The 23228-nt window shown below is 43.8% G+C and overlaps 1 protein-coding gene across 1 annotated transcript in view; it reads left to right on the top strand.

Annotated features, from left to right (window-relative positions):
• The first annotated feature begins 724 nt into the window (after positions 1-724).
• Positions 725-23228, top strand: part of LOC308431053 (beta-galactosidase-1-like protein 2) — a 44122-nt gene continuing 21618 nt past the window's right edge. Inside the window, exons 1-5 of the mRNA XM_080930393.1 lie at positions 725-838; positions 10404-10601; positions 12097-12165; positions 12772-12867; positions 14916-15024. Coding sequence (XP_080786519.1) covers positions 753-838; positions 10404-10601; positions 12097-12165; positions 12772-12867; positions 14916-15024 — 558 coding nt within the window. The 5' untranslated portion in view covers positions 725-752. The remainder of the gene's footprint in view (positions 839-10403; positions 10602-12096; positions 12166-12771; positions 12868-14915; positions 15025-23228) is intronic.

Below are 23228 nucleotides of genomic sequence, written 5' to 3'. Positions count from 1 at the left end.
TTATTATTTAGTGCTACTGAAACTTGAGCTACACTCAGCCCTCAAATAATCTTAAGTAAATTCTTCAATATCCTGGCTTTTAGCATGGGTTATTACTTCAAAACCTTTTTTGCTTTCAAACTTTGAGTTGTTTTAAAAGACTCTTTTTGTTTTCATTCTTCTGCAAGGCACACTTAATCCTTGCTCCATAATGTAATGTTGTGGGGAGTGACTTTCTTCCAGTTTGAACAGTCAAAGATGCAGCAACACAGGCCCAATAGTTCTGTACCTGTCCGCACTCATATGCAGGAAAAGACCCTAAACTTAAGTGCCTCTGCGACTCAGGGTGGGAATCAGGCTGACATGAGAAGTTGTTAACTGTTAGGTACTTGATTTCTACCTAAACTCCTTTAGCAGACAACTTCGGGGAGGCCCGGGAGAGGGGGGAGAGAGGGGGCGGGGCTCGGGGGGCGGGGACACTCAGACAAGCTTGGGCCTGGGCTGAGACCGCCCCTCCCCTCTCCCGCCCCGCCCCGCCCCGCCCCGCCCCGCCCCTCCCTGGCTTGGTCACCGGCCTGGTCCCTTGTCTGCGAAAGGCCCGGGAGCAGAGGCGGGACTCTAAACTCAGCCAATGGGCACAGCGGGCCGGGCTGGCAGTAGCATGGTTGCCCAGGTAACAAGTGAGCGGCCCCGCCCCTCCGGGCCAAGGCTTTGGCGCGCGGCTGAGTGTTGCCTAAGTCGGAACCCGGGTGTCTACCAGCGGCGTTCCAGCGATGCCCAAGTGGAGCCTGCGGCGGAGGCCGGGCCGCACACTCGGATTCCTGCTGCTGCTGGTCTTGAGCTTCCTGGTGCTCCGCAGGTGAGAGAGAGAGCTCCGCCCAGCACCTATGGGACTCCTTCGGTCCCAGTCCACACCTCAGGTTCTGATCTGCCACAAGTCTGAGAAACTGCGACTCTAATCTCTTAGAAAGCTCCCTTAGAGCCTCCAGTCATTCTTACCCTGCCTCTGGGTAACAGCAGGCAGGCACTGCCCTGTCAGTCCCTAGGGGTCAGTGTGTTGAGTTTCCGCAGTGTTTCATACTTGGTGCTGGACTCTGCTGTTCATAGACAACGTCCAGCCCTGTGGGAAGATCGTTAGAACTGGCCTTCACGTCTCTTTTCAGACACCCCCATCACTCCTTCATGTAGCCCTCACTGCTTTTCTTTCAGACCCCCACATTTCCTCCTAAGCTGGAAGTCTCTGTTCTGCAGAGTTAGAATTGTGCTGTCCACCGTTAAGGTGGTGTCCGCGGGCTTCTCCCAGACTCTCAGCTCTGACTACTTGGCACCGAACCGCTGTTCATGTTTGTCCACTTTCATCCACTTTTGTACGATCCCCTTTTATAAACGCTACTCGTGACAGTCGGTGGTGTTCATCGAAAGGACGGTTTACCCACTGCCCAGGAACAAGTTTTCTGGTGATCCACTCCAGAAGGTTTCCAAAGCATTTCTATTTATAGGAGCCCACAGTCCGGATGATCTTCCAGGTCAATGCCTGGCACTTTACATATTCAAAGTCTTCAGTGTTGCTGGGAAGCTCTGCAGCGGCCACATGGAATGTTTTGCCAGTAGACTTGAGGTGAAGGCTCAGCCCTGGGAGCTGGTGATAGCCATCAACCTCAGCCTTGTCTTTGGTTCCTTTTTTTATTCCCTTTCTTTACTTACCTGAAACAGAAACTAGGCCTTTTTTACCCCTTTCTTTTTAAAGATCCAAGCCCTTTTTGCTGCTGTGAGAACACATTTGGAAACCCTTTCAGGACTTACACCTCTTTGTTTCCCAGAGGATGTCATATTGTTTGGGAGAAAGAAACTAGATCTTTTCTCATTCTAGGGTCCAGGAAACCACTAAGGCCTTTTATTTCCTTAGTTGGTCCAAACGGTTTCCCCATCTTATTTATTCTAACTGACCTTTCCTTGAGTTTTGGTCACATCTTCTGTCAAATGCTCCATTTTCCCCAGGGGTAAGGTTGATGTAACTCCAGAAGTATTACTCGGGCTGAGGCAACACGAACTCTTGCATAGATAGAGCAGGGAACCACAGTGCTGACACTCCAGAGAAACATTTGCTTGATTTTGATTGGAAGTACACCTGTCCCTACGGGTGACTCAGATAGGTGACTGTGAGGTCAGCTCTTGAAGGGATGAGCCTGGTCAGGCAGCATTTTCTAATAGTCCCCAGGGAAATGTGTGGGAAGGAGCTGGGGCATTTGTCACCTGGCAGGATATTGGTGAGGTGACAGGCAAGTGACTGGACTGAAAAGAAGTAGCCTAACCTTCTCATAGGTGAGTAACTGATTCCCTACCCAGGCAAGCTGGTCACAGCAGGGATCAGGCTGGGGATGTGGAGTGGGTTGGAATTCATAGCTGTGGCTCAGGTCTGGAGACGGGTTCAAATGGTAAGTTGCTTCCTGACTCTTTTCAGCAGGCAAGACAGGTTAGAGAGTCTGACCCAAGGTCGGGGCCATCTTCTGAGAGAACAAGTAAGTCTCTTTGGCATCATTTTGACCGTATCTTTCCCCATAGGTGCATCCTGCCCGGTTCTTAGGGTATTAACATATATGAGCTACTTTAATAGCTATGAAGCCAAAGAAAAACAAACTGGCCCTCTCTTCCTGGCTTACCCCAGCTTTGACTAGGTCATTAACTGAGTAGGTGGGGGGGCCTCTCCCAGCTGTTGCTGGAATATAGGTCACAGGGAAACTGGCTACTCTCCTCAATGTGCTCTGGAGCCCAGCTGTCAGGACCAGCCTTTTTCCTGGATCCCAGCAGCAGGTATTTTGAGGTTTCTGGGGGTTAGGTGTTTAGCTTAAAAATGTTTTACTTTTCTTCTTCCCCACAGACTTTTCTTTGGGTTTATTCACATCAAATTAGAGTTGTTTGATTATATCATATCTAAGAAATTTAAAAGGGCTAAAAAATGACCTTGGGGAAAGATTTTATTCAATTTGGTGTTTGCTTTTTGTGCCAAGCAATGCCTTTTTCTGAAAAGCTTTCTTCATATACAGAACTGTGCTTGTTATACAATGAAGTGTACACAGTTGGTTAATCAGCTTTGATATAATGTGGGAAAATACCACTACAATTAGACGTAGTAGAAATAGCCATCTTTCTTCTCCCTGAATTCTTTGGTACCCCACTGTCACCCTCCCTTCCCACTTCTTCCTCTGTAGGACGCAGTAACCACCGGGGGGTTGTTTGTGCCTCCATATGATATCTGAGGTGTGCGCTCTCACTTGGCTTGCTTTCTTCCCCATTTGAGAGTGGGGAGCTTGTGTTGTCAGTGTGAGCCATGCTTACAGCTGGCTGCTTTCCTTTCTCGTTTTTCTTCCAATTTGATGAACACAGGAAAGCCTATTTGATATGATATAGTTATGGTCTCTTTATGACCCCTTTCCTCAGTTCACGTTACTGAGCAATAATTCAGTCAGTTCTGCATATCTTAGGATTAGATTTTATCTGGCTGAAGTAGGGGGGCAGGGAAGGAGGAGGATAAGGAGGAGGAAGAGGAAGAAGAGGATGGGGAGGAGGAGGAAGAAGAGAAAGAGGAGGATGAGGAGGAGGAGAAAGAAGAGGAAGAGGAGGATGGGGAGGAGGAAGAGGAGGATGGGGAGGAGGTGGTGGTTGCATTTGAATTTAAATCAGTGTGTTTTCCAAAGGTAACCTGGGGACAAATTGTGTCTGTCATCCTGGGGTTTGGTGAAGTTACTGAGTTTTATGTATTTTAGGACTCCACTCTGTTTGAGGCCTGAGTCACAGATAGGGGTGTCCAAACTCTGTGGGTGTTGTCCTTTTCATCTTTTAGTGGTAAAGATTTTAGAATCTGGAAGTGCCTCTGGGCAAGCAATCACATGCCTCATATAGGCGTAGAAGCAAACTGACCAAGTGACCTGGGAGGTAGCTCACAGGGCGGGACAGGTAAGATGTCTGACTTACTCTGGGCTGGTATGATGGGGTTGGCACTGGGATTTCATGGAACCATGGTAGCCAGTCTCTGAAGGAAACTGAGGTTCTACTAGGACTTTGACATTCTTGATCAGAGCAAAGAACTGCATGGCATTGGCGTCAGAGTTATCAGGACAGTGGGAAAGGGTCCTCCCCACTTTGGGTCAAGTAAGTAGCAATGAAATACATGCACTTGCTCTTTGCTAAAAATGACAGTTTGACCTTCCTAACTTACCACCTCCAGCAGGGGTAAGGACCTTTTACATGGGCATGGGTTCTTCTTCATCTCCTCTCATAGTTTGCTTAAATCTGTTGCTCTGAATATTAAAGCCCATGTGGAAAAAGGAGTTCCCCTTGTGTGGGACTGTTCTGGGATGAAAGGTCAGGAGTGGTTTTTAAGGCTCCTGGTAAGGAAGCAGACTCTGTCAGACTGGAGTTTGTTTGCCTGAGAGAGACTCAGCTTGTATTCATGGGTGTTTTCATTTTCAGAAAAAAAATTTTAAACATTTAATTTGTGACTAGGTAATAAATAAACATTCAGGGGATAAAGGAAGAGTCAGGGAGAAGAAACTCCTCTATCCCAATTTCCCTTCCCTCCCCAGCAGAAGTGGTTACTGATCATTCTTTCAGATGCATTGTATATGTGCAGGAAAAGACAGCTATATTGTTTTTCTGCTGGCCCGTTAGATACATAATTTATTTAAACATTCTGCTCTGATGGGCATTGATTGGTCTCAGTCTTTTAGTTCCCGAAGTAAACAGCTGCAGTGAATACACAGTAGGTGAATTTCTATAAGTAGAGTTGCTGACTATAACAGTTATTAATTTTAAATCTTGGTAGATTCTTCCAAAACAGTATATTTCATTTCTTCTGGGTCATATAAAGGACATTTTGAGCTTAACTGTTTAGACTAAGGGAGAAATTTCTTTTTAGTTTTTATGTAGTACAATATAGATTCCTAAGGTGTTATAGAAATTATTGTGTCTGTTATACACTCGTGATATAATCCCGAGAAATAGATTTTAAAACACTCAACACACCTGTACTGTTTCCTGTATCAGGTTATTTCATCTATCCTCGAGTAAGTACCCCTAGGCTTATTAAAGACTGAGAATCTTTTTGAATTATCAGAGTTTTCACTTTTCTCTAGACCGAGATATACTAATTTATTAATTTATGAGGCTATTAATGGATTTTTTTTGGACAGTAAAAGTGCACTATCTCTGAAGACCATTATAATGATTTCTTTCGTCAGGTGTGAATAGCCAAAAGGGTCTCGTTATTCCATTCCTGGGTCTCAAGGTATAGGACTAATGCATGCTTCTTTATGTATATGTTTCCTATAGGGTTTAGAAACCGTTGTTCTCTGAAGCACAATACTGTCTTAGGCCCAAGAGGACAAGGCATGTATAGCCTGGGAAGCAGTCTAGTTTCTGTTCGAAAGGAAAAGTAGAGACAGTAGGGTTGCAGTAGTGCCTCGTGTCTCAGTAGAAAGCACATACTGGCTTCCGGGTTTGAAATCCAGATCCTTGTAGAGGCTGTTTGATGACTCTTTCAGCAAACTCAGTGTCCAGTGCATTGTTCGACTAGAGGGCATATATCCGAATAAGCTGACCCATATGGGAGCTGATGGGCGAGGTTGCTATGTGTCTGTATAATGAGTAGGTCTTTGGGCTTTTTAATGTATGTAAAATTGTGGTCTCTGGCCTGGCTACTCGGATGAATGAGGTTGTGGGTATTCTCTTGTTTTTTTCTGCTGGTCTGATATCCTGAGCTGAATTCAATTTATCTTTGGTTCGGGAGGCTTTAACAACCTCACAGCACATATACTGTATCTGGAAGTTGAACTTGTAGGGCTCTCATCTCAGACAACATATTATGTATTTTACCAAAGTAATTAGCCCTTGGGGTCAACATGTTGTGGAAATGGAAGGACTACTGTCCATGACTGTTGGTATAGATGCCCAGCTTGCCACAGGAATGTGTTACCTAGGCTTGACTCCTTTTCACTACATTCAGCTGCTCCTGGTGATGCCTGTGCTGTATCTATTCATGGGGGATACTGGACCATTTATGTCTGGTCAGACTATGGCGAACAGATGCTTGAAGGAGGTGACTTTGTCTCTAGTGAAACTTCCTAGCCCCACTGGAAGCCTGGTACCGATCAGTCTTTGCAGGATTTATAGAGGACCCTCTGACATGGCAACAGGCCCTCCAAAATCACTCTGATTTGCATATGTCATTCAAGAAGCTTGTTCCAGGAGGCGGCAGGACCTGGTCTCCTCCTACCTTAGTGTCCTACAAGTTGACTGAGAGTTTTTGACTTTGATAGTTGAAAATCCATTTATGGGCCTATTCAGAGTGAAAAGGGGTGGTAACCCATCCCTGGGTCCCACACAGCAGCGCATCTTATCATGTCCAGGGATGTACTGCCTGCTGGAGCCTGTAACTGTACTCTCTGTTCTAATGATGCACCTCAGTAGTCAGGGGCAAAGTGTCAGCAAGCTCCCGCCTTCACCCTGCTCCTTCACAAGGTTCAGTCTGATGAAGGGTCCTCACAGGGCCGAATTCATGTCTCTTTTCACTACAGCCTGCTTACATGTCATTAGCCCTGCATAGCTGCAGTGAACACTGATTTTTCTTGCCACTAGTTAGATGACTTACATGAGACCCCATTAGGGACATGCACGCACACACACACACATACACACACACACATACACACACTCACTTGTGCATGCACACATCTTTGTCATGAATGAATTGCTCGCTAAGGAAAACAACAGAACACACTGGGTTCCCTAGGGTTTTCTTATCTCCTTGGTAACAAGCCTAACTTAGGAGTGAAGCCCCTCTGATCTTTAAACCAGCTAGTCAGAACCACACAGTTGGCATTTCCTGTATTGTAATAGTACTGAGTTTATTACCCAGGAAATTATGGGGTTATTCTTAATATGATGATCATTAGTATTAATGATCATGATTAGTGTTAATAACTATTTGCAGGGAGTTCTGTCCTTTGGTACATGAACATCTCCCTTGCATCATCTTCTCACAGCAGATTCTCCGGAGAAACCCAACATCCACCATCCTTATTGGTAGTTTTCAACTACCAATAAAAGGAAAAATTCCCAGAAAAAAAAATTTTCCAGAATTTGGAATTTGATAACAGTTAGCTGTCTGATTGTTTGTTTATTTCCAATTTCTTCAACAGCACTGAGAATCTTTGTTTTAAGTCTAGAAAACGATAGGCCATAAAAGAATAGAGAAAGAGAAAAATAAAAGTCAAGGATAGCTTCAGGATCTGGTCCTAAACAACTGAACTGGCCCTAAACTGTTGGGATTTGTTGGTGGGTGAGAGAAGGGGAGAAAAAGATGTATGGGGGGAGGGGCGGGCCCTTAATATGCTTGCTATACATTGCAATAAAGACTTTAAGTCATATAATGGCTCATGGGAGTTTGGAGTTTAAAAACATTTGGAATGGAATTATATGTTTTCTATGTGTGGTTTTGTTTTTCATCTCAAAACATTTTCTGATTTCTTTGTGTGTGTGTGTGTGTGTTTTGTTGCTGTTGTTGTTGACTCATTTGTTAGTTAAGAGTGTTCTTTTTCTACCTGTTTGAGAACTTTGTAGTTTGGTTTCTCTTACCTTTTTTTTTGTTTGATTTCATCATAGGAAAGATGAATGTGTGTGTGGGAGCGGGGGGAGCAGTGGGGGGTTGGAAAAGAGAGTGAACAGTGCATACATACTAAAGGTGAAGGTACAATCTGGCGCGCGTCTGTAACCTTGGAACCTGGTTGAAGTGCAGGTTTCGGTTCAGTGGGTCTCAGATTCCTGCACCCCGACAAACTAGAGATGGAAATACCCCGCTGTTTGCACACCACACTCAGAATTCAGCCTCCATTGGTCACCAGCTAGGCCACAGATAAAAATGCTTGCTGTCATCCAGATCTCTGTGCTTACGAGAATGAGTCTCTTGCACATTTAATAGACATTTATAGGTGCTCACCAAGGAAAGCAAGAAGTAAGAATCCAGATTTGAACTTCAGTTAATATTTAGAGATGAGTTTTTTTTTTTAAACTTCTGCCCAGAGAATAGAATTGCTACCTGATCCAGTGATCAGTGACATGTCTTACAAATGTCTTTAAAAATGATGAGCTTGCGTGTATGTATGTTTTCATAGGTTGCCACTGTGTCCCCATTTAAGATTTTAAAGGACTTAAAGCAAAGACTGTGTTCTTCCAGTCACTACTCATAGTAGCCTGGCAGGTCTAGCAGGTGTGTGTGTGTGTGTGTGTGTGTGTGTGTGTGTGTGTGTGTAATGAGCAGGTAAGTGAAGCAGAGTGCATTCTTCAGAGGAAGTACCCTCAAACCAAGAGAATGGAAACAGCCCACACTGTCTAGAGTTTATGTCTGAGAAAGGCTCCTGCAGAGAATTATTGCCAGGAGCAGAGTGGGAACCTGTGGGCCTCATTTGAATAACCTAGAGCTCATCAACTGTGTAGAGAATCCAGGGTTTCCTGGCAAGGGTCAGATCTGAACTGTTCTCAGTAGTGTGAGCCGCACAGTCTCCATAGCAACTATTTACCTGTGCCCCAAAGCAGCCATCCAGGGTAGAGATGGGTATGCAGTGTGTCAGTAATTTATGAGCACTGAGATGGGACCTTCAAGCCGTTCTCATGATATATTTACAGATATTATACTTCAATTCTTTTTCAACCATTCAAAAGCAAACCATAGGCAGGTGGCAGGCAGGGTTTGGCCTTGGCAAGAGTAGATTACCTGTTGGCAGAGGGGTGGGATTGGTGACGTGGGATCGCTCTGTACCGATCTTTCAGTGCAAAAGCTATGGCAGTGTAATAAGATATCCTGACTGAAAGTTAGGCATCGAAAGTATTTTCTACCGAAATGGGAGATGGCAACCATGGGATTATTTCATATTAACGTTGTTAAAAGCACTGAGACTATTCTCTGATCCATGCAAGCTCATTAGCACAAGCTGCTCTCAAAAGTGATACGACTCATTCACCGTGCTCTATAGGGCGGTGTATTTTTACCTGACCCCCACCCCCAGTGGCCTTTCTGAGGAGTAGAGACATGCATCAGCCCCTTTCCACAGAAGAACTTACCCACAGACCTAATTTAGTCATTAATTCAGGGCGAGGGTACCTATCAGGGGCTTCACATCTAGATTTTCTACATCCAGATGTGGTTCTTGTTTTCATCCCCCAAGAGTCTTAAGATGTCATTTGCTGGAAGATGAAGCTTTTTGGAGAAGGGTGGTGGTGGTGGAGGGAGAGAGAAGGTCATAAGTTATCCAAGGATGATTAAGCAGAAATAGAGCCTGTGTGGGTTTGGAAGCTAGGAGTTGTGAGAAGCCAAAAGGCACAGATCAGACGTAATTTTCATTGTTCCTGAGTGGTCCCAGAGAATCCCCAAGTATATCATGATGCCCATGGACTGTTTATACTCTTAGTAACCTGCCCATTTTGGGGCCTTCAGGACCGTAGTTCTTGGTACTCAGATGACTGTTTTATGCAGAGGAGCCTTCCAGCAATAAGACACCCTCTTACTGCAGGATCTATAGTGCAAAAAAGCAGCAACTAAAAATTGCTTTTATACCACATATTCTTGTGCTTGTATTTTCTGTCTCCAACTTCCCTAAACCTGTGCGTGTTGATTTTTTCTCTTGACCTTCAAGAGTGTAGATAAAGAGAGAGAGAGACCTGCAGTTGTATAAATTATGAGAAACAAGTTGAGGGCTCCTCTTGGCCTGTCAACCACTGAGACATAAATAAGAACCTTTTCATGGACTGCAGCTGCCCCATTGCCTTCCTGGAGGCCCTGACATGTCATGTTAACCTTGGTTGATACTAGATTCTCAGAAAATAATTAGGAACTTTCTATGTGGCCAGTGAATGGATGCCATTTAACCAAGACACCTCTTCCTAGGTATCTGACTCCCAAGGTGGGCAGCTGTGACCGTGAGGGGTCTCTGAGGTACTGTTTTAGTAGCTTTTGCTTTAATGTCTAGTCTGATGGCTTAGAGCAACTGGCGGTAGTAGGAGCCTGTGGGCTGCAGCTGCTCCTGTGTCCATGACACTAGAGAGGACTTCCTCATGTAGCATGACCCTTCCTCATCCTCTTTCCTTGTAGCCCAACTGTCTTCATGTTGAACGTTGTGTCTGTCTTGTTCCTGGCTGCAGCATCTGCCTGCTCTTCCCCTGCAGTGGGGCCCAGCCCAGGACGTAGTGCTGAAGAAAGTCACCTTTCAAGGTTTGGCTAAGTGGGAAGGTGGGAGCGTTTCCTGGCCACCCTGGGAGCAGGTGAAAGAGAGAAAACAGACAGTTTGTGAAGGAGAGAAGATCACTGTGTGTCTCTGTACTGGTGCTCACTGCTGTGGAAGCTCTAGGTGGCATGAGGGCTTTTGCTTTTTCAGGTTAAACTGGAGCACTCTGGTTCCCCTATGGCTCCAACGTCAGCGTCTGGGACTTCGAACCAAAGGCCCAAACTTCATGCTGGAGGACTCCACCTTTCAGATTTTTGGGGGATCCATACACTATTTCCGTGTGCCCAAGGAATACTGGAGGGACCGCCTGCTTAAATTGAAAGCCTGTGGCTTGAATACCCTTACCACGTAAGTGCTGTCTCATCTCTCCACCAAACCTGGCTACCAAATAGGACCTCTGAAAAAGTGTTTGCAGGAAGAAAACTATTCCAGGAAGTCAGCCTACGGTGCTTACAAGTTCTACAGAACTCCCACATATGAGGTAGAGGAGATTCAACCAAGTAGTGGTGTGGGGGTGGGGAGGAGAGGGAGGAGGGGGGGGGTTGAGCATAAATATAGGAGGTAGTGTGTTGATTTATTTTGTGGCTTGAATAAATAAACTTGCCTTTTTACAGTTCTGAAGGCTAACCCCTCATTGTCGCATAGTCAAGCTGTCTAAAGTTTGCTTTCTCCTGAGGCCTTCATGGCTTGTGGAGAACTGTCATCTCCCTGTTTCCTCAAGTTGTAGCTGTGTGCTACTAGCGACTCTACTTTTCCTTCTTTTTTTTTTTGGAGGGGTGGGGGAAAGGTGAACTGCATAGCCCAGGGTGGCTTCAGACTGTCCTCCCTGAGTAGAGTCTCGATTGCTGGGATCACATGTGTGTCCCACTCTGTCTAGATTGACCAGTAACGCTTTTCACAAGCAACTTCCACCTCCTAAGTTTGTACCCTGGGCCAGTGTAGTCTCATCAAGGGTGGCGGCCTATCAGCAACTCAGCATTCATTTTCTGGAAAGACTTTTGGATGGTTGAGATTATCATCCCTGCACCTAGCCTGGTGATTATTCCTTGGCAGGCACCAGATAAAATGTAGACTGTGCAAGTCCTCAGAAAAATAGGTTCAGAGGCTGGTGGAGGGGGCTCGGTAGTTAAGAGTGACCTTACTTTGGTCCCCAGCGTTCATGTCATCCTCACAACTCCAGCTCCAGAGATACCTTTGGTTTCTGTGAGAAGCTGAACTCACATGCACATACACTCCCCCTTTACCCCCAACCCATGACACACATGCACATAATTAAAGTTAATAAAAATAAATAAAAACAGGCCCAGTTACGAATAATATTGATCTTTTTATGGTTTTGTTTTCAAAATTGCTAACATATATTCGGGGTTATCTCTATGAAATAAAAAGGAGCAACGGGTTGAAACTCTTCATTATCGGGCAAAAAATTATGATTATAAATCAAGCAAGTGTGGCTACCTTGAGTGATTAGTGACCTGGCTTTGAAGACAGTTATCAAAGGGACACTTTTGATAAATCCTAACAGTGTTGAGAGAAATGTGGGCAACTTCTTAGAGGACCCCTAAAGGTTTTAAGAATACCACAGTGTGTGCTAACCTGGGGTCACAGAACCTGACCTTTTCCTCCTAATATCTCATGCTTCATTTTAGTCAAGTTGACTCTCTGTCCTAAGGAGATGTGCTATTCTTCCTAGGGCTTGCCTTGAACTCTCGATGGTCCTCATGTCTTGTTGCTAGGTCCAAAGTTATTGAAAACTGTCTCTTCAGCCATCAGAATGGGTATTAGAGGTAAAAGTGCTTTTGTGGATGAGCAAATTTACCTGTAATTACCTTGTCTTTTACAGCTATGTGCCGTGGAACCTCCATGAGCCAGAAAGAGGCAAGTTCGACTTCTCCGGGAACCTGGACCTAGAGTATGTAGTCTTGGTGCTTTTGTGCCTGGTCTGGGATGGGAAATTACTTGGGGCCAATAAAGATCCATCAGGATATTCTGTCTTGACTCTGTTTTGGGAAGCTGAGGACTGGGTCTGGAGCCTTATTCTTAGGATGCTGAGAAAGGCTTTGGACTCAGGGCCTGGATGCTTTCTAACTGTGACATATTACCCAGGGCTCTCAGCCTACAGGCTCCTATCCCCATTTTCACTATTGTCCAGAGAGTCAAGATCCCAGATTTCATTAGACCCATGTTGGGGTTCATATATCTGGGATGGAATTGGGCTGCTTCTGGGTGCAGCGTTCCTGTACTTTGTCTGTCTGACAACTCCCAGTAGGTCTGCGTGGATGGTCCTGATGCAAGGAAGCAGTGCATCCCCAGCTCCTTGGCCTTCTGGCCCCTTATGTTGTTCAGGAATCCCCTGCTATGTTAAGCGTTGGCCAAGCTCATCTCACCCCATGTTCCCTGGGTGAGGGAGGGAGGAGCAAGGAGGATCCGGGAAGGTTTGATACCCAAAGTGCCTGTGGTTCTTCCCCTATCTAGCCTTATTCTAGATCCTCAGGGCTGACTTTCTTTCTCTCCCTAGGGCCTTCATCCGGCTAGCTGCGAAGATTGGGCTGTGGGTGATTCTTCGACCAGGGCCCTACATCTGTAGTGAGATTGACCTTGGGGGTTTGCCCAGGTAAGAGAGGGCCATGCAGGGTCTCCAGAATAGCTGGAGGGGTCTGGATGCTTACAGGTGTTGGCTTGGTTTTGTATTAAGGTAGTTTTCTTTCAGTGCAGAATTTCCTCTTCGAAGAAGGCAGGGCCATTAACATAATGCCTCAGTTACTGCCCTTGCTGAGTAACCTTTGGTTCCTCTGTCAAGTGGCAGCCGTTGGAGGTTATCTGCCTGGAGGTATATCATTGTTCTGACCACACCCAGGCAGATTGCTTATCTGATCTGTCCCTCAGTTCAAACTGAGATAAATCAACCTGTTCTGTTTCTCAGAGATATTGCTGGTGATTTATTAAAACCCCTAGTGTTGCTGTAGCGCAGAGGAATCGGTCTTGTGGTTTTGTCCTCAGTTCTCCTGGTTCTGTTCTTCCTAAGTGTAGTTTCCAGTAAGGTCGGTGTGCTGTGTATTATGCTCTGGAAGTGATGTCTGGATGGGTATCATGTGGGCCCACATCCATTCTACTGCTTTCATTTTCTAGTAAAAAAAAAAAAGGTTCTATCTCATCAAGTGTTATCTATCATCTTGTCCTTACAGCACCAATCACAGGTAGCTAGCCACAGGCTCAGCCCACCTATGCTGTTCCTGACCTCACATCATCCATCACTGGTGGCTATCCATAGGTTCCGCCCACCTGTGCTGTCTCTCTGTCCCTACAGCATCAATCAATCAATCACTGGTGGCAAGCCACAGGCTCCACCCACCTGTGCTGTCCGCGGAGGAAAGAAGATGGAACCTCTTGGTTCTAGAAGTGACTTGGGGAACTCTGTCCTCACAGCCCAAAGCACTAGGCCCAGACCTTATCTGCTCTCTGTTTCCAGCATGACCTGCCCTTCCATTGGGGGTCTCGGGTGGGGGTAGAACTTGTCTTCTGTTCAGCAGCCAGGATCATTCTGATCTGGCATACTGTTTCAGGCAGAGCTGTGAGCACACAAGCTGCTTGGCCCTTCCTGTGGATTAGACACCTGCGCCAGTGTCAGCAGTTTCTGTGGGCTCAGCTGGAGCTGGGCATAGCAGGACAACAGGGTTTAAGTCTTAAATTAGAAGCAGTGGGGACTCTTAGACCTGCCCTCCCTTGCCATGGACGGGTGTACCTACCTATTCATGCAGGGTTTCCTGGACGGTATGGTGTCAGTGCTTTGAGAATATAGGCCTCTTTGATAGATCAGGATGTGCAGGTCAGGTTGGGGGAGACACCCCCTCTAGTCTTTCATTATCAGCTGACATTCCCTGATATATTTCTGCCACTTTTCAGAGTTTCTGAGTTAGGGAAGGGAGGCATCAGAGCCTCTTGTTAGAAAACATATTTCTTAGGACTTCACTAGATGGAAGCACTTGGGCTTGAGTTTGGAGACCCTGGTGCTGAGTTTCTATTGGAATCTGTGAAGAGTTTATTTTGCACTCCTGCTGCTGTCCTGGTGGCAGACTGCAGGGCCCAGGCTCATGAGTCCCTCTGGCACCATCTCACAATTCCATCAGGATCATTTTTCTAGGGCATCCTGGAAGGTTGTATCTGGGCTTCTTTAGTCCCAAGTGACTTATAATTTTGACATTGCCTTTCTTTCTGCCTTGGGATAGGATCTTACTGCACAGGCCAGCCAACTCACTATTTAGGCTGGTTTTTAAGCTCACAATTCCCCTACTTCAGTGGACTGGTGGGATTCCAGGGGTTCTCTGATGCTCATCTGGGCCATTATTGTAAAGACTTGATGACCCTTCTCATTCCAGTGGATAGTTGAGAACATCTGTAGCCGTGAAATTCAACCCAGATTTCCCAAGGCATTCGCTGTGTAGGCTGTCACTGCGGTGTGTCTGCCTCGGGACTGCATGCATAGCTTCCTGACTTCCTAGCTAATTGGAGGTGGTGGGGTGGTAGTTAGCTCTAGCTTGACCTGCTCTGCAGACTCATTCTTGAGTGGGTTGAAACTGCTTCCTTCTCCCTGCTCGCTAGCCTGCCCAAGCAAACCCACAGACCATGGCACTGACACTCCTTTTCCTTACTTCTGTCTCCAAGCTGGCTCCTCCAAGACCCTGACATGAAGCTGAGAACAACTTACCATGGTTTCACGAAGGCAGTGGATCTTTACTTTGACCACCTGATGTCCAGGGTGGTGCCACTTCAGGTAAAAGGAAAAAATAAAAAGGCTTTTTGATCTTCTGCCTTTCTCCTAAATAACATGCAGTCCTCCGTATGCTCACAGATGAGGGTCCTGTCGTTCTTCCCCATTCTGGGAGAGCTCGGGTTAGAACACCAGGGCCTGCAATACTTGTGTTTTCAGAGTGTGCAACCTAGTGTGGTCTCAGCCAGGTCTGGAATAACAGGTGGGCATGAGGACCCGCACTGGTCTGCAGCCAGAGTTACAAATGGGGTGCCTTAGGAACTGAAGCATGCATGTGTCAGTCTCAGCGACACAGTGACCACATAGAGCACAGCCCACGTGGGAAGGCACAAGATGGGACACAAGAACTCTGTGTAAGCATGAAGCTCTAGTTGATGTCTTTGCTACCAAACTGTGCTGTACAATTCCCTCTGACTCTTCAAAACAAATGTGTTCAGATGAAACTTCAGGAGAAAGAATCTTAATGTTTTATGTAACAGTTACAAGTAATAACAAACAGGAATGGGATTAATTAGCTCAGTTGCTGTGTAAATCCACAAAGAATGATATTAGGAAATTAGTACAGCAATAAAAACTAGTACACTGATTTAAAAAAAAAGTCACTCTTGGGTTAATGGTTTGGAACGTTCATAGCAATGTGAGTTAAAATAAACGGCCGGACAAAACAGGTTATCAAGGTTGGTTTGAAAGCCAGATAAACAAGGCAACGCTTTCATATATAAATATACCCCAATATCATTTGGGCCATGTTTATCTTAACAAATTATTGCCTATTTGTAGAAAATTTGTAATTGTACATCAGATGTAACTGAGTGCCCCGCCTTTTATTTACTGAACCAGGCATTTCTAAATATGAAAAAATCAGGAGGCTTGGAGTTCTTAGCCTAGCTTTTCCCGGGAACATGGCGTTCCTGAGATGGCCCAGTGCATCACGCGGAGGGAGCGGCAGTGAAGGGTGTCTGCGGATATGAATAGAAACACACTTTGTTCACGCAGACAGCACAATTGGGGCACTTGTTCTTTTACTGTGCACGATGTATGCAGCAAAACCTGACCCTTTCACTTATACAGTTAAACATCATTAAATGTTTATTACACTTCCTTATTAGAGCGGATAGATTCCAAAACTCTCAATGGGTGCCCGAGACCACACACAGGAGTAAACCTTACATGCATAACATGTTTCCATTCCTACACACGGCAATGAAAGGAGCCTGGCCAGCTTCAGTGTGTTGGGCATCACCTGGCCGACATTCCTGTCTCCCCTTCTCTCTGCCTTGCTAAAGACCATTAGATTGCATTTATAAGGCTAGGCCCCATGGTCTCTTCCCGTATTTAGTCAGTTTCTCTTCCTGAGGCTAAAGTCCAGCAATCAAAGGCCTCCTTTGACTCACCTAATTAACACAGCCAGTTAAAATTAAACACCTCATCCTAACATGGGGTTTCCTATTTTACCTTATAAACCACCATTTGCCTGTGGGCCACATCTGTTTCTCTAACCATAGGCAGTCCTTAGTCCCCCACCTCCCCAGAACAAATGCCTCTGCCCCTTTCCCTTGCTCCCTTTTATTCCTTCTCCCTTGTTTCCTTCCCTTCTCCCTCTTCCTCTATCTCCCGTCTTTGTCCTTTATCCATGTTCTCTATCCCTTTGGGGGCAATTAAATCTCCTTTGTGCTGAGAAGATGGTTTTGGGGTGTCTTGACCTGACTCTGAGGTTTCCTACAAAGTAAGACAGAGTAAGACATTATTAACAATAATAGCATCAAAAAATAGAACAATTATAGCAGTACACTGTAATAAGTCTCTGATCTTTTAAAAAATGTATTTATTGATTTATATTATGTATATGGATGTTCTGTATGCATGACTGTTTGCACATCAGAAGGGGGAATTATATTTCACACAGCTATAGGCAGTAGTGAGGTGGCCTGTGTGTGCTGGCAATTGAACCCTTGACCTATGAAGAACAGCTAGTGCTCTTAACCATTGATCTATCTCTCCCACCCCTGGGATCTCTAATCTTATACTTTGGGGCTGTTGTAAAGTAGAGCCAGGGCTACGTGTAGCCGAGCAGTGCAGTCCTGAAATTCATCTGAAACTGACATGGCCATGGAATGGCTGACAGGTTGTATAGACCACCCACACTTAGACAAAGAGATGATGTACAGTTAGGCTGAACATGGCAGGGAAGTGCTGGCTTTCATCAGATTGCTCCTCCCTTTGAATTTATGCACAGTTTAAAAGTTATGATGTGTATATGGAAATTTCCATCTCATATTTCCATACCCGCACTTGTCATATATAATTGAATCCTGAAACACAAGTTCACTGCTATATGGTGGCTTAAAAACAGCAGCTAAGGGGAAACTGTTCTACGGTGGAAATCACAGGTAAGGGGGAGCTGTTGTATGATGGCTGAAAATAACAGCTCAGGGGAACTACTGCATGATGGCTTCAAACCCCAGGAAAGCTGGAAAAGTTCAGAAAGTCAGAAACCCAACCAATCAATCATTCACCCAGTCAGTTGGTCAGTTTGTCAATGAATCAATCAGTTAGTCAGTCAACCCCCCAACCTCATCTGGTTGTCTCTTCTGTCCTTTCTCCTACCTTGGATGGCTCACCTATACTAAATAAGTCCTTTATCTCTAAGGTCCCTCCCTATCCCATGGCATTTTTCACAGAAACACTAATCTACTCATGAGGACTCCATCCTCACAATCTATCACTTTTCAGAGGTTCTATCTCTTAATACAACTTAAGGTTATGATTTCAGCTTATGAATTTTGACACAATTCAAACATTTAACCTTCTAATTCAGGAAAGCATGGAGTCACTGGAATTGGGAAGTGATCCAGACTATCAGTAGAACTGCTACACAGAACTTCAGGAACACTTGACATCCCCTAGGAGGGAAATGTGGGCTCCAGGAGAGAGCAGGTATAGTGCAAGAATAGAAATTCCATCAGCTATTAAAATGAGAAAGATGAAGGTTACAAGGGAGTTTTCTTAGCATAATACAGGCTCTACTGCAAGTCCACAGTCAACATTATCTGAAACTCAAAGCATTTCTACTAAAATCAGGAAGAAGACAAGGGTGTCCATTCTCTACAGACTACCTCAACGTAGAACTTGAAGTTTAGCTGGAGCTGAAGGTGTTCAAGGGGATACAAATAGGAAAGGAAGAAGTCAGCGCAGTCATATTTGCAGACATTATGATTATATATATATATACATATATATATATATATGTATATATAACACTAAGTACTCACCAGAAAACTTGTAAAGCAGAGAAACACTTTCAGAAAAGTAGCTGGATACAAAAGTAATGCAAAATCATTATCTTTCCTGATACAAGTGGCAAGCATGCTGAAAAAGAAACCAGGGAAACAATACTTTTCATAATAGCCTTAAGACTTGTGCAATAAAATCTTTAAGACATTGGAGAACATTTCAGAAGATGGAAAAATCTCCCATGCACATAGGATAGTAGAATTAATATAGTATAAATGGACATCCTGCCTAAATCAAATCTAGAGATTCAGTGTTATCTCCATTAAAATTCGAACACAATTCTTTATTGGAAAAAAAAACCCAACAAACTTTAAATGGAAGAAAAAACCCAGGACAGCTAAACGATCCTAAATAATAAAGAAATGTTGGCATTATAGCTATACCATGCTTCAAGCTGTATTACAGAGCTATGCTAATAAAAATCAGCGTGCTGTTAGGATAAAAACAGACCTAGTGATCAATGGAATAGAACTGAAGACCTAGACATAACTCTACACATCTATGGACACCTGCTTTTGCCAAAGAAAGAAGGAAAGAAACAACAACAACAGCAAAACAAAAAAAAACCCCAAAACAAACAAAATCAAAAATTAAAACAACAACAGCAACAACAAAAACCACAGGAAAAGACAGAATCTGCTGGTTAAGTTGGATGGCTGCAGGTTGAAGAATGAAAATAAATATATATTTATCACCTTGCACAAATCTGACTCCAAGTAGATAGAAGACCACACATAAAACCTGATACTTTGAATCTGATAGAAGAAAATGTAGAGAATTCACTTGAACTCATTTAAGCAGGAAAGGCCTTTGCTAATGGAACCTCATAGCACAGGGGTTTTATAAGACCAACTAGTCAGTGGGACCCCATGAAGCCAAACAGTTTCTGTACATCAAAGACCACCTTCATTTGACCAAAGTGGCAGCAGCTTATAGAATGGGAAACATGTCTGTGTCCATCATAGTTTTGGCAGACATGCTGGATGACTCCACACACAAGAGACTGCTGCATATAGGAACTCAGATACACAAGACTTGAACAAATTCAAGCCAGACAGAATCATAGCACAGAGAGGGGAAAATGGACAGAGTTCACCTCTAACCAAGAATTTGTTTACAATGGCTATGAGAGGGAAATCAGTCTTCCCAATGGAGTGACACTGGGTATATCAACCACACTCCAGGGCAGGTCCACGCTTAGGAGTAGATGGACAACACTAAGAAGACTGTATGCTTTTTATCTTTTGTTGTTTGTTTTGCTTTGGTATATTTGTCTTTGGTTTTCTTTTCTTTTTTTCCCCCTTGGGTGAGAGAGAAAGAGCATGGAGTTGGGTGGGTAGGGAGTTGGGGAAGAGCTAGGAGGAGTTGGGAGAGGAGAAAGAATATGATCAAAATATATTGTATAAAGAAAAATTTAAAAGCCAGTAAGTATTAAAAATAATTTCAGTGGACAATGTCATCATGCCAGTGTCCCATTGCTTCAGTAACTGGCTTTGTAGTACATTTTGAAGTCAGAAGCATGAGGTCTCTATAACCTTTGTGCATTGTGTGGCTCCTGGGGTGTCACTTAGAGTGCAGATGAATTTTAGAATTTCCTTTTCTGTTTCAGCAACAGCCTTGGGGTTGTGATAGGAATTTCATGGCACCTGTAAATTACTGGAAAGCACTGACTTAGGAAACTGACTCTAATAATGAATGGACCCAGATTTTCTTTATCTGTATCTTCTTTACTTTCTTTTAGTATCAATTTGTAGTATTTCAGTTCCTTGGTTAAATTATTTTATTTTTTTTGATACTGTTTGGAATTGATCATTGGTTGTGTATATAAATATAACTGACTTTATTTTTGTTTGTTGATTTTGTGTCCTGTAAAGTCGCAGAGTTGGCTCATAAACTGTAACACTGTTGTCTGTGGAGTTGTTGATAATTTTCTACATTAAGATCACGTATGTACCAGTAGTAATGATTTAATGTTAAACTTTGTGTAAGCTTGCTTTCCTTGACAGATGCCTTAGCTTGGACTGGGACTGTATTGAACAGAATCAGTGAAGAAGCAGTCTTTGTCTTGCTCTAGAGGAGAGAAAGGGTCCCAGTTGTTCACCGCTGAGTATAGTGTTGGTTATGGGCTTCTCATATGTGGGCTTTATTATGTTGAGGTAGTTCCTAGTTTGTTGAATGTTTTTATTCTTCAAGTCTATAGAATTATGTCAAGTGCTTTTTATGTATAAGGAGATCGTATGAATTGTTTCTTAATTTTCAGAATATAGTTTACATTGGTTTTTGTATTGGTTACCGTTGGTTACACCCCAGAATTTAATCTTATTTGTTCTTGGTGTATGATCCTTTGAGTCAAGGACTAGTTTGTAGTGTTTTCCTTTGTGGACAATGTCTTACTTTGTAGCCGGACTCACCTGGAACTCATGCTGTAGACCAGGCAGACCTTACATTTACAGAGTTCTGCCTGCCTCTGCTTCCTGGGTGCTGCTGGTAGTTCTTTGTTTACTGGTAGTGCTGACCCCACTGAATGACATGGGAAGTGTTTTTAAACTTCAGTTGGTGTTAATTCTGCTTTCAGTATTTAATCGAGTCCCTGAGTATAATGTTAATGCTAGGGAGATGGAAGCAGGAAAATTCAGAGTTCAAGGACATCCTGGCTACAGAGTAAGTTGAAGGTCAGTTTGGCTAGGTTCAGGGAAGCCTGGGCTATACAGTCAAAATCTGTTAAAAAACAAATCATCAGTGAAGCCTGTGGTCCTGGTCTTTTCTTGATGGGGAGGTTCTTGATTACCGATGCAGACTCTTCAGCAGTACAGGTGTGTTAGAACTTAGGTCACTCAATTGTAGATAGTTGTTTAAACTTCGATTTTAAAAGTCATAATACTTTCGTTTATTATTTGATCATTTCATACATATATGCTATTTAATTTTGACCATCTGCACTTGCATTCCCAACTGCAGCAACTTCTGGACCTCCCCTTGCAAACCATGTCATATTCTTCCCTCTTACGTATGTGCATGTGCTTGTGTATGTATATGTGTGTGTGTGTGTGTGTGTGTGTGTGTGTGTGTGTATGTACGTATTTATAATACATACACATATATAAATTAGTTTGTATTTATAAAACATAAGTATGCATATTTCAACTAGCATTGCCCATATTTATATGGGTTTTGGGCCTACCAACTGTGGTGTTTGTGTGTGGGTTGCTGCACACCTGAAGAAAACTGACTCTTCAGTACATAGCAACCGCCCTAACTGTTGGCTCGTATTATCTTCCTGCCTTCTGCTTTGTGATTTTTTCTGAACCCTGGGTAGAAGGGGTGTGGTGAAGATGTCTCACCTATGGCCAAGAATCTGACATTTACTTACTCCCTGCATGCTGAATAGTTGCAGGGGTCTGTATTTAAATAAGCTGCTATTTTATTTTATTTTGAGGGCTGGCTGAAAGCTGTGAGCATAAAGATAAGGGATGAGAGGCATCCAAACTCCTTTTTAAAATCAAATTAGTAGCCATGCACTGTTTAGTTTCTGATTTTAATAGTCTTCCATTTTCCTTGGTCTAGCTAAAGTTTTTCTCACTTAAAAAAAAAAAAAGAATTATTTATTTATTTTATGTATGTGAGTACACTGTGGCTGTCTTCAGACACACCAGAAGAGGGCATCGGATCCCATTACAGATGGTTGTGAGCCACCACGTGGTTACTGGGAGCTGAACTCAGGAGCTCTGGAAGAGCAGTCAGTGCTCTTAACCTGAGCCATCTCTCCAGCTCGGTTTTTCTCCGTTTTATACAATTTTTTTCTTTTAAAAATCAGGTCTTAGATCTGTATTTTTATTTTTTTATCTCTTAAATTTTTTTCTGGCTCACCTTATGTTAATTTATTCCTTCTGAAACTGTGTTTCTCCTGTTCTGTGTTCTTTTTAATGCCTTGGTAATATTTGTTCTTTGGTAGCTCCACGTGAGCATGAGTGTGTGTCGTTTACTCTTGTTCCTTCCATTCTCTTCTGTTTCTTCTCGCCTGTCACACCTCCACCGCCCTCAAGTCCCTTGACACACTCATGCCTTCCCATTTAATTTCATCACTCACTGATTTTAACCAGGGCTATCTGTGTAGCCCTGTGAGTCTGGTGGGCACCGCTTGAAAACAAGGACCTTTCCTCTTTAGAATCTGTCAGTGGCTTGTAGATAGGCAGGGAGGGGAAGGGCCCTCAGCTCTCTTTCTCATCAGTGATTGGCTGTCACAGCCCCAGTCCAGTCTTGTGCAGATTCAATGGAGGCACTGGAGCTGTTAAATGATTCTGCTTGCAATGGTGGTGCCAGCTCTAAAGATGGTGTTGCAAAGACTTCCTCAGCCTATCTTCTGGCTCCTCTGTCCTTTATCTCTTCTCCTCTATGATGTCCCCCCAAACCCCCACTCCCACCCCAAGCCTTAGAGGAAGTGCTAAAATGTCCTACTGAGGGCTGAGTGCTGATTCTAAGCACCTTGAACAGCCACAAGCCTTCACTTTTATCATGCCCACCCGGTGCAGGGAGTATGCTCTGGAGGTTTCCCGGATTCCTTAAGACATGACGGTAGATGGTTAGTCTGAGATGCTTCGTCTTTTAAATGTGTGCATATCTGGGAATTCCTTGCGTTTTGTTAGATTTTTTTTGTTTTTGTTTTCATTTCTCTCATTTTTTTTTTTTTTTGCTAGTGTCAATGATGATTTCTTCACTAGCCATTGTTATTTAAGATTATTGTTAAATTTCCATGGGTTTTTGAACTTTTCAGTTTTCTTTTGCTGTGGATTTCTATTTCACACCATTGTAAGTAGAATTCAGTGTTTTAAAATTTAAGACAACTTGTTTTGTGGTCTAACCTTTGGTCTCTACTAGAAAATGGTCTATCTTGTCCAAGAGAGAAAAAAAATACA

This window comes from Micromys minutus, assembly GCF_963924665.1.
Source record: "Micromys minutus genome assembly, chromosome: 16".
Classification (NCBI taxonomy): domain Eukaryota; kingdom Metazoa; phylum Chordata; class Mammalia; order Rodentia; family Muridae; genus Micromys; species Micromys minutus.
Note: the sequence above shows the minus strand (reverse complement) of the source record. Positions and strands in the feature narration are given on the sequence as shown.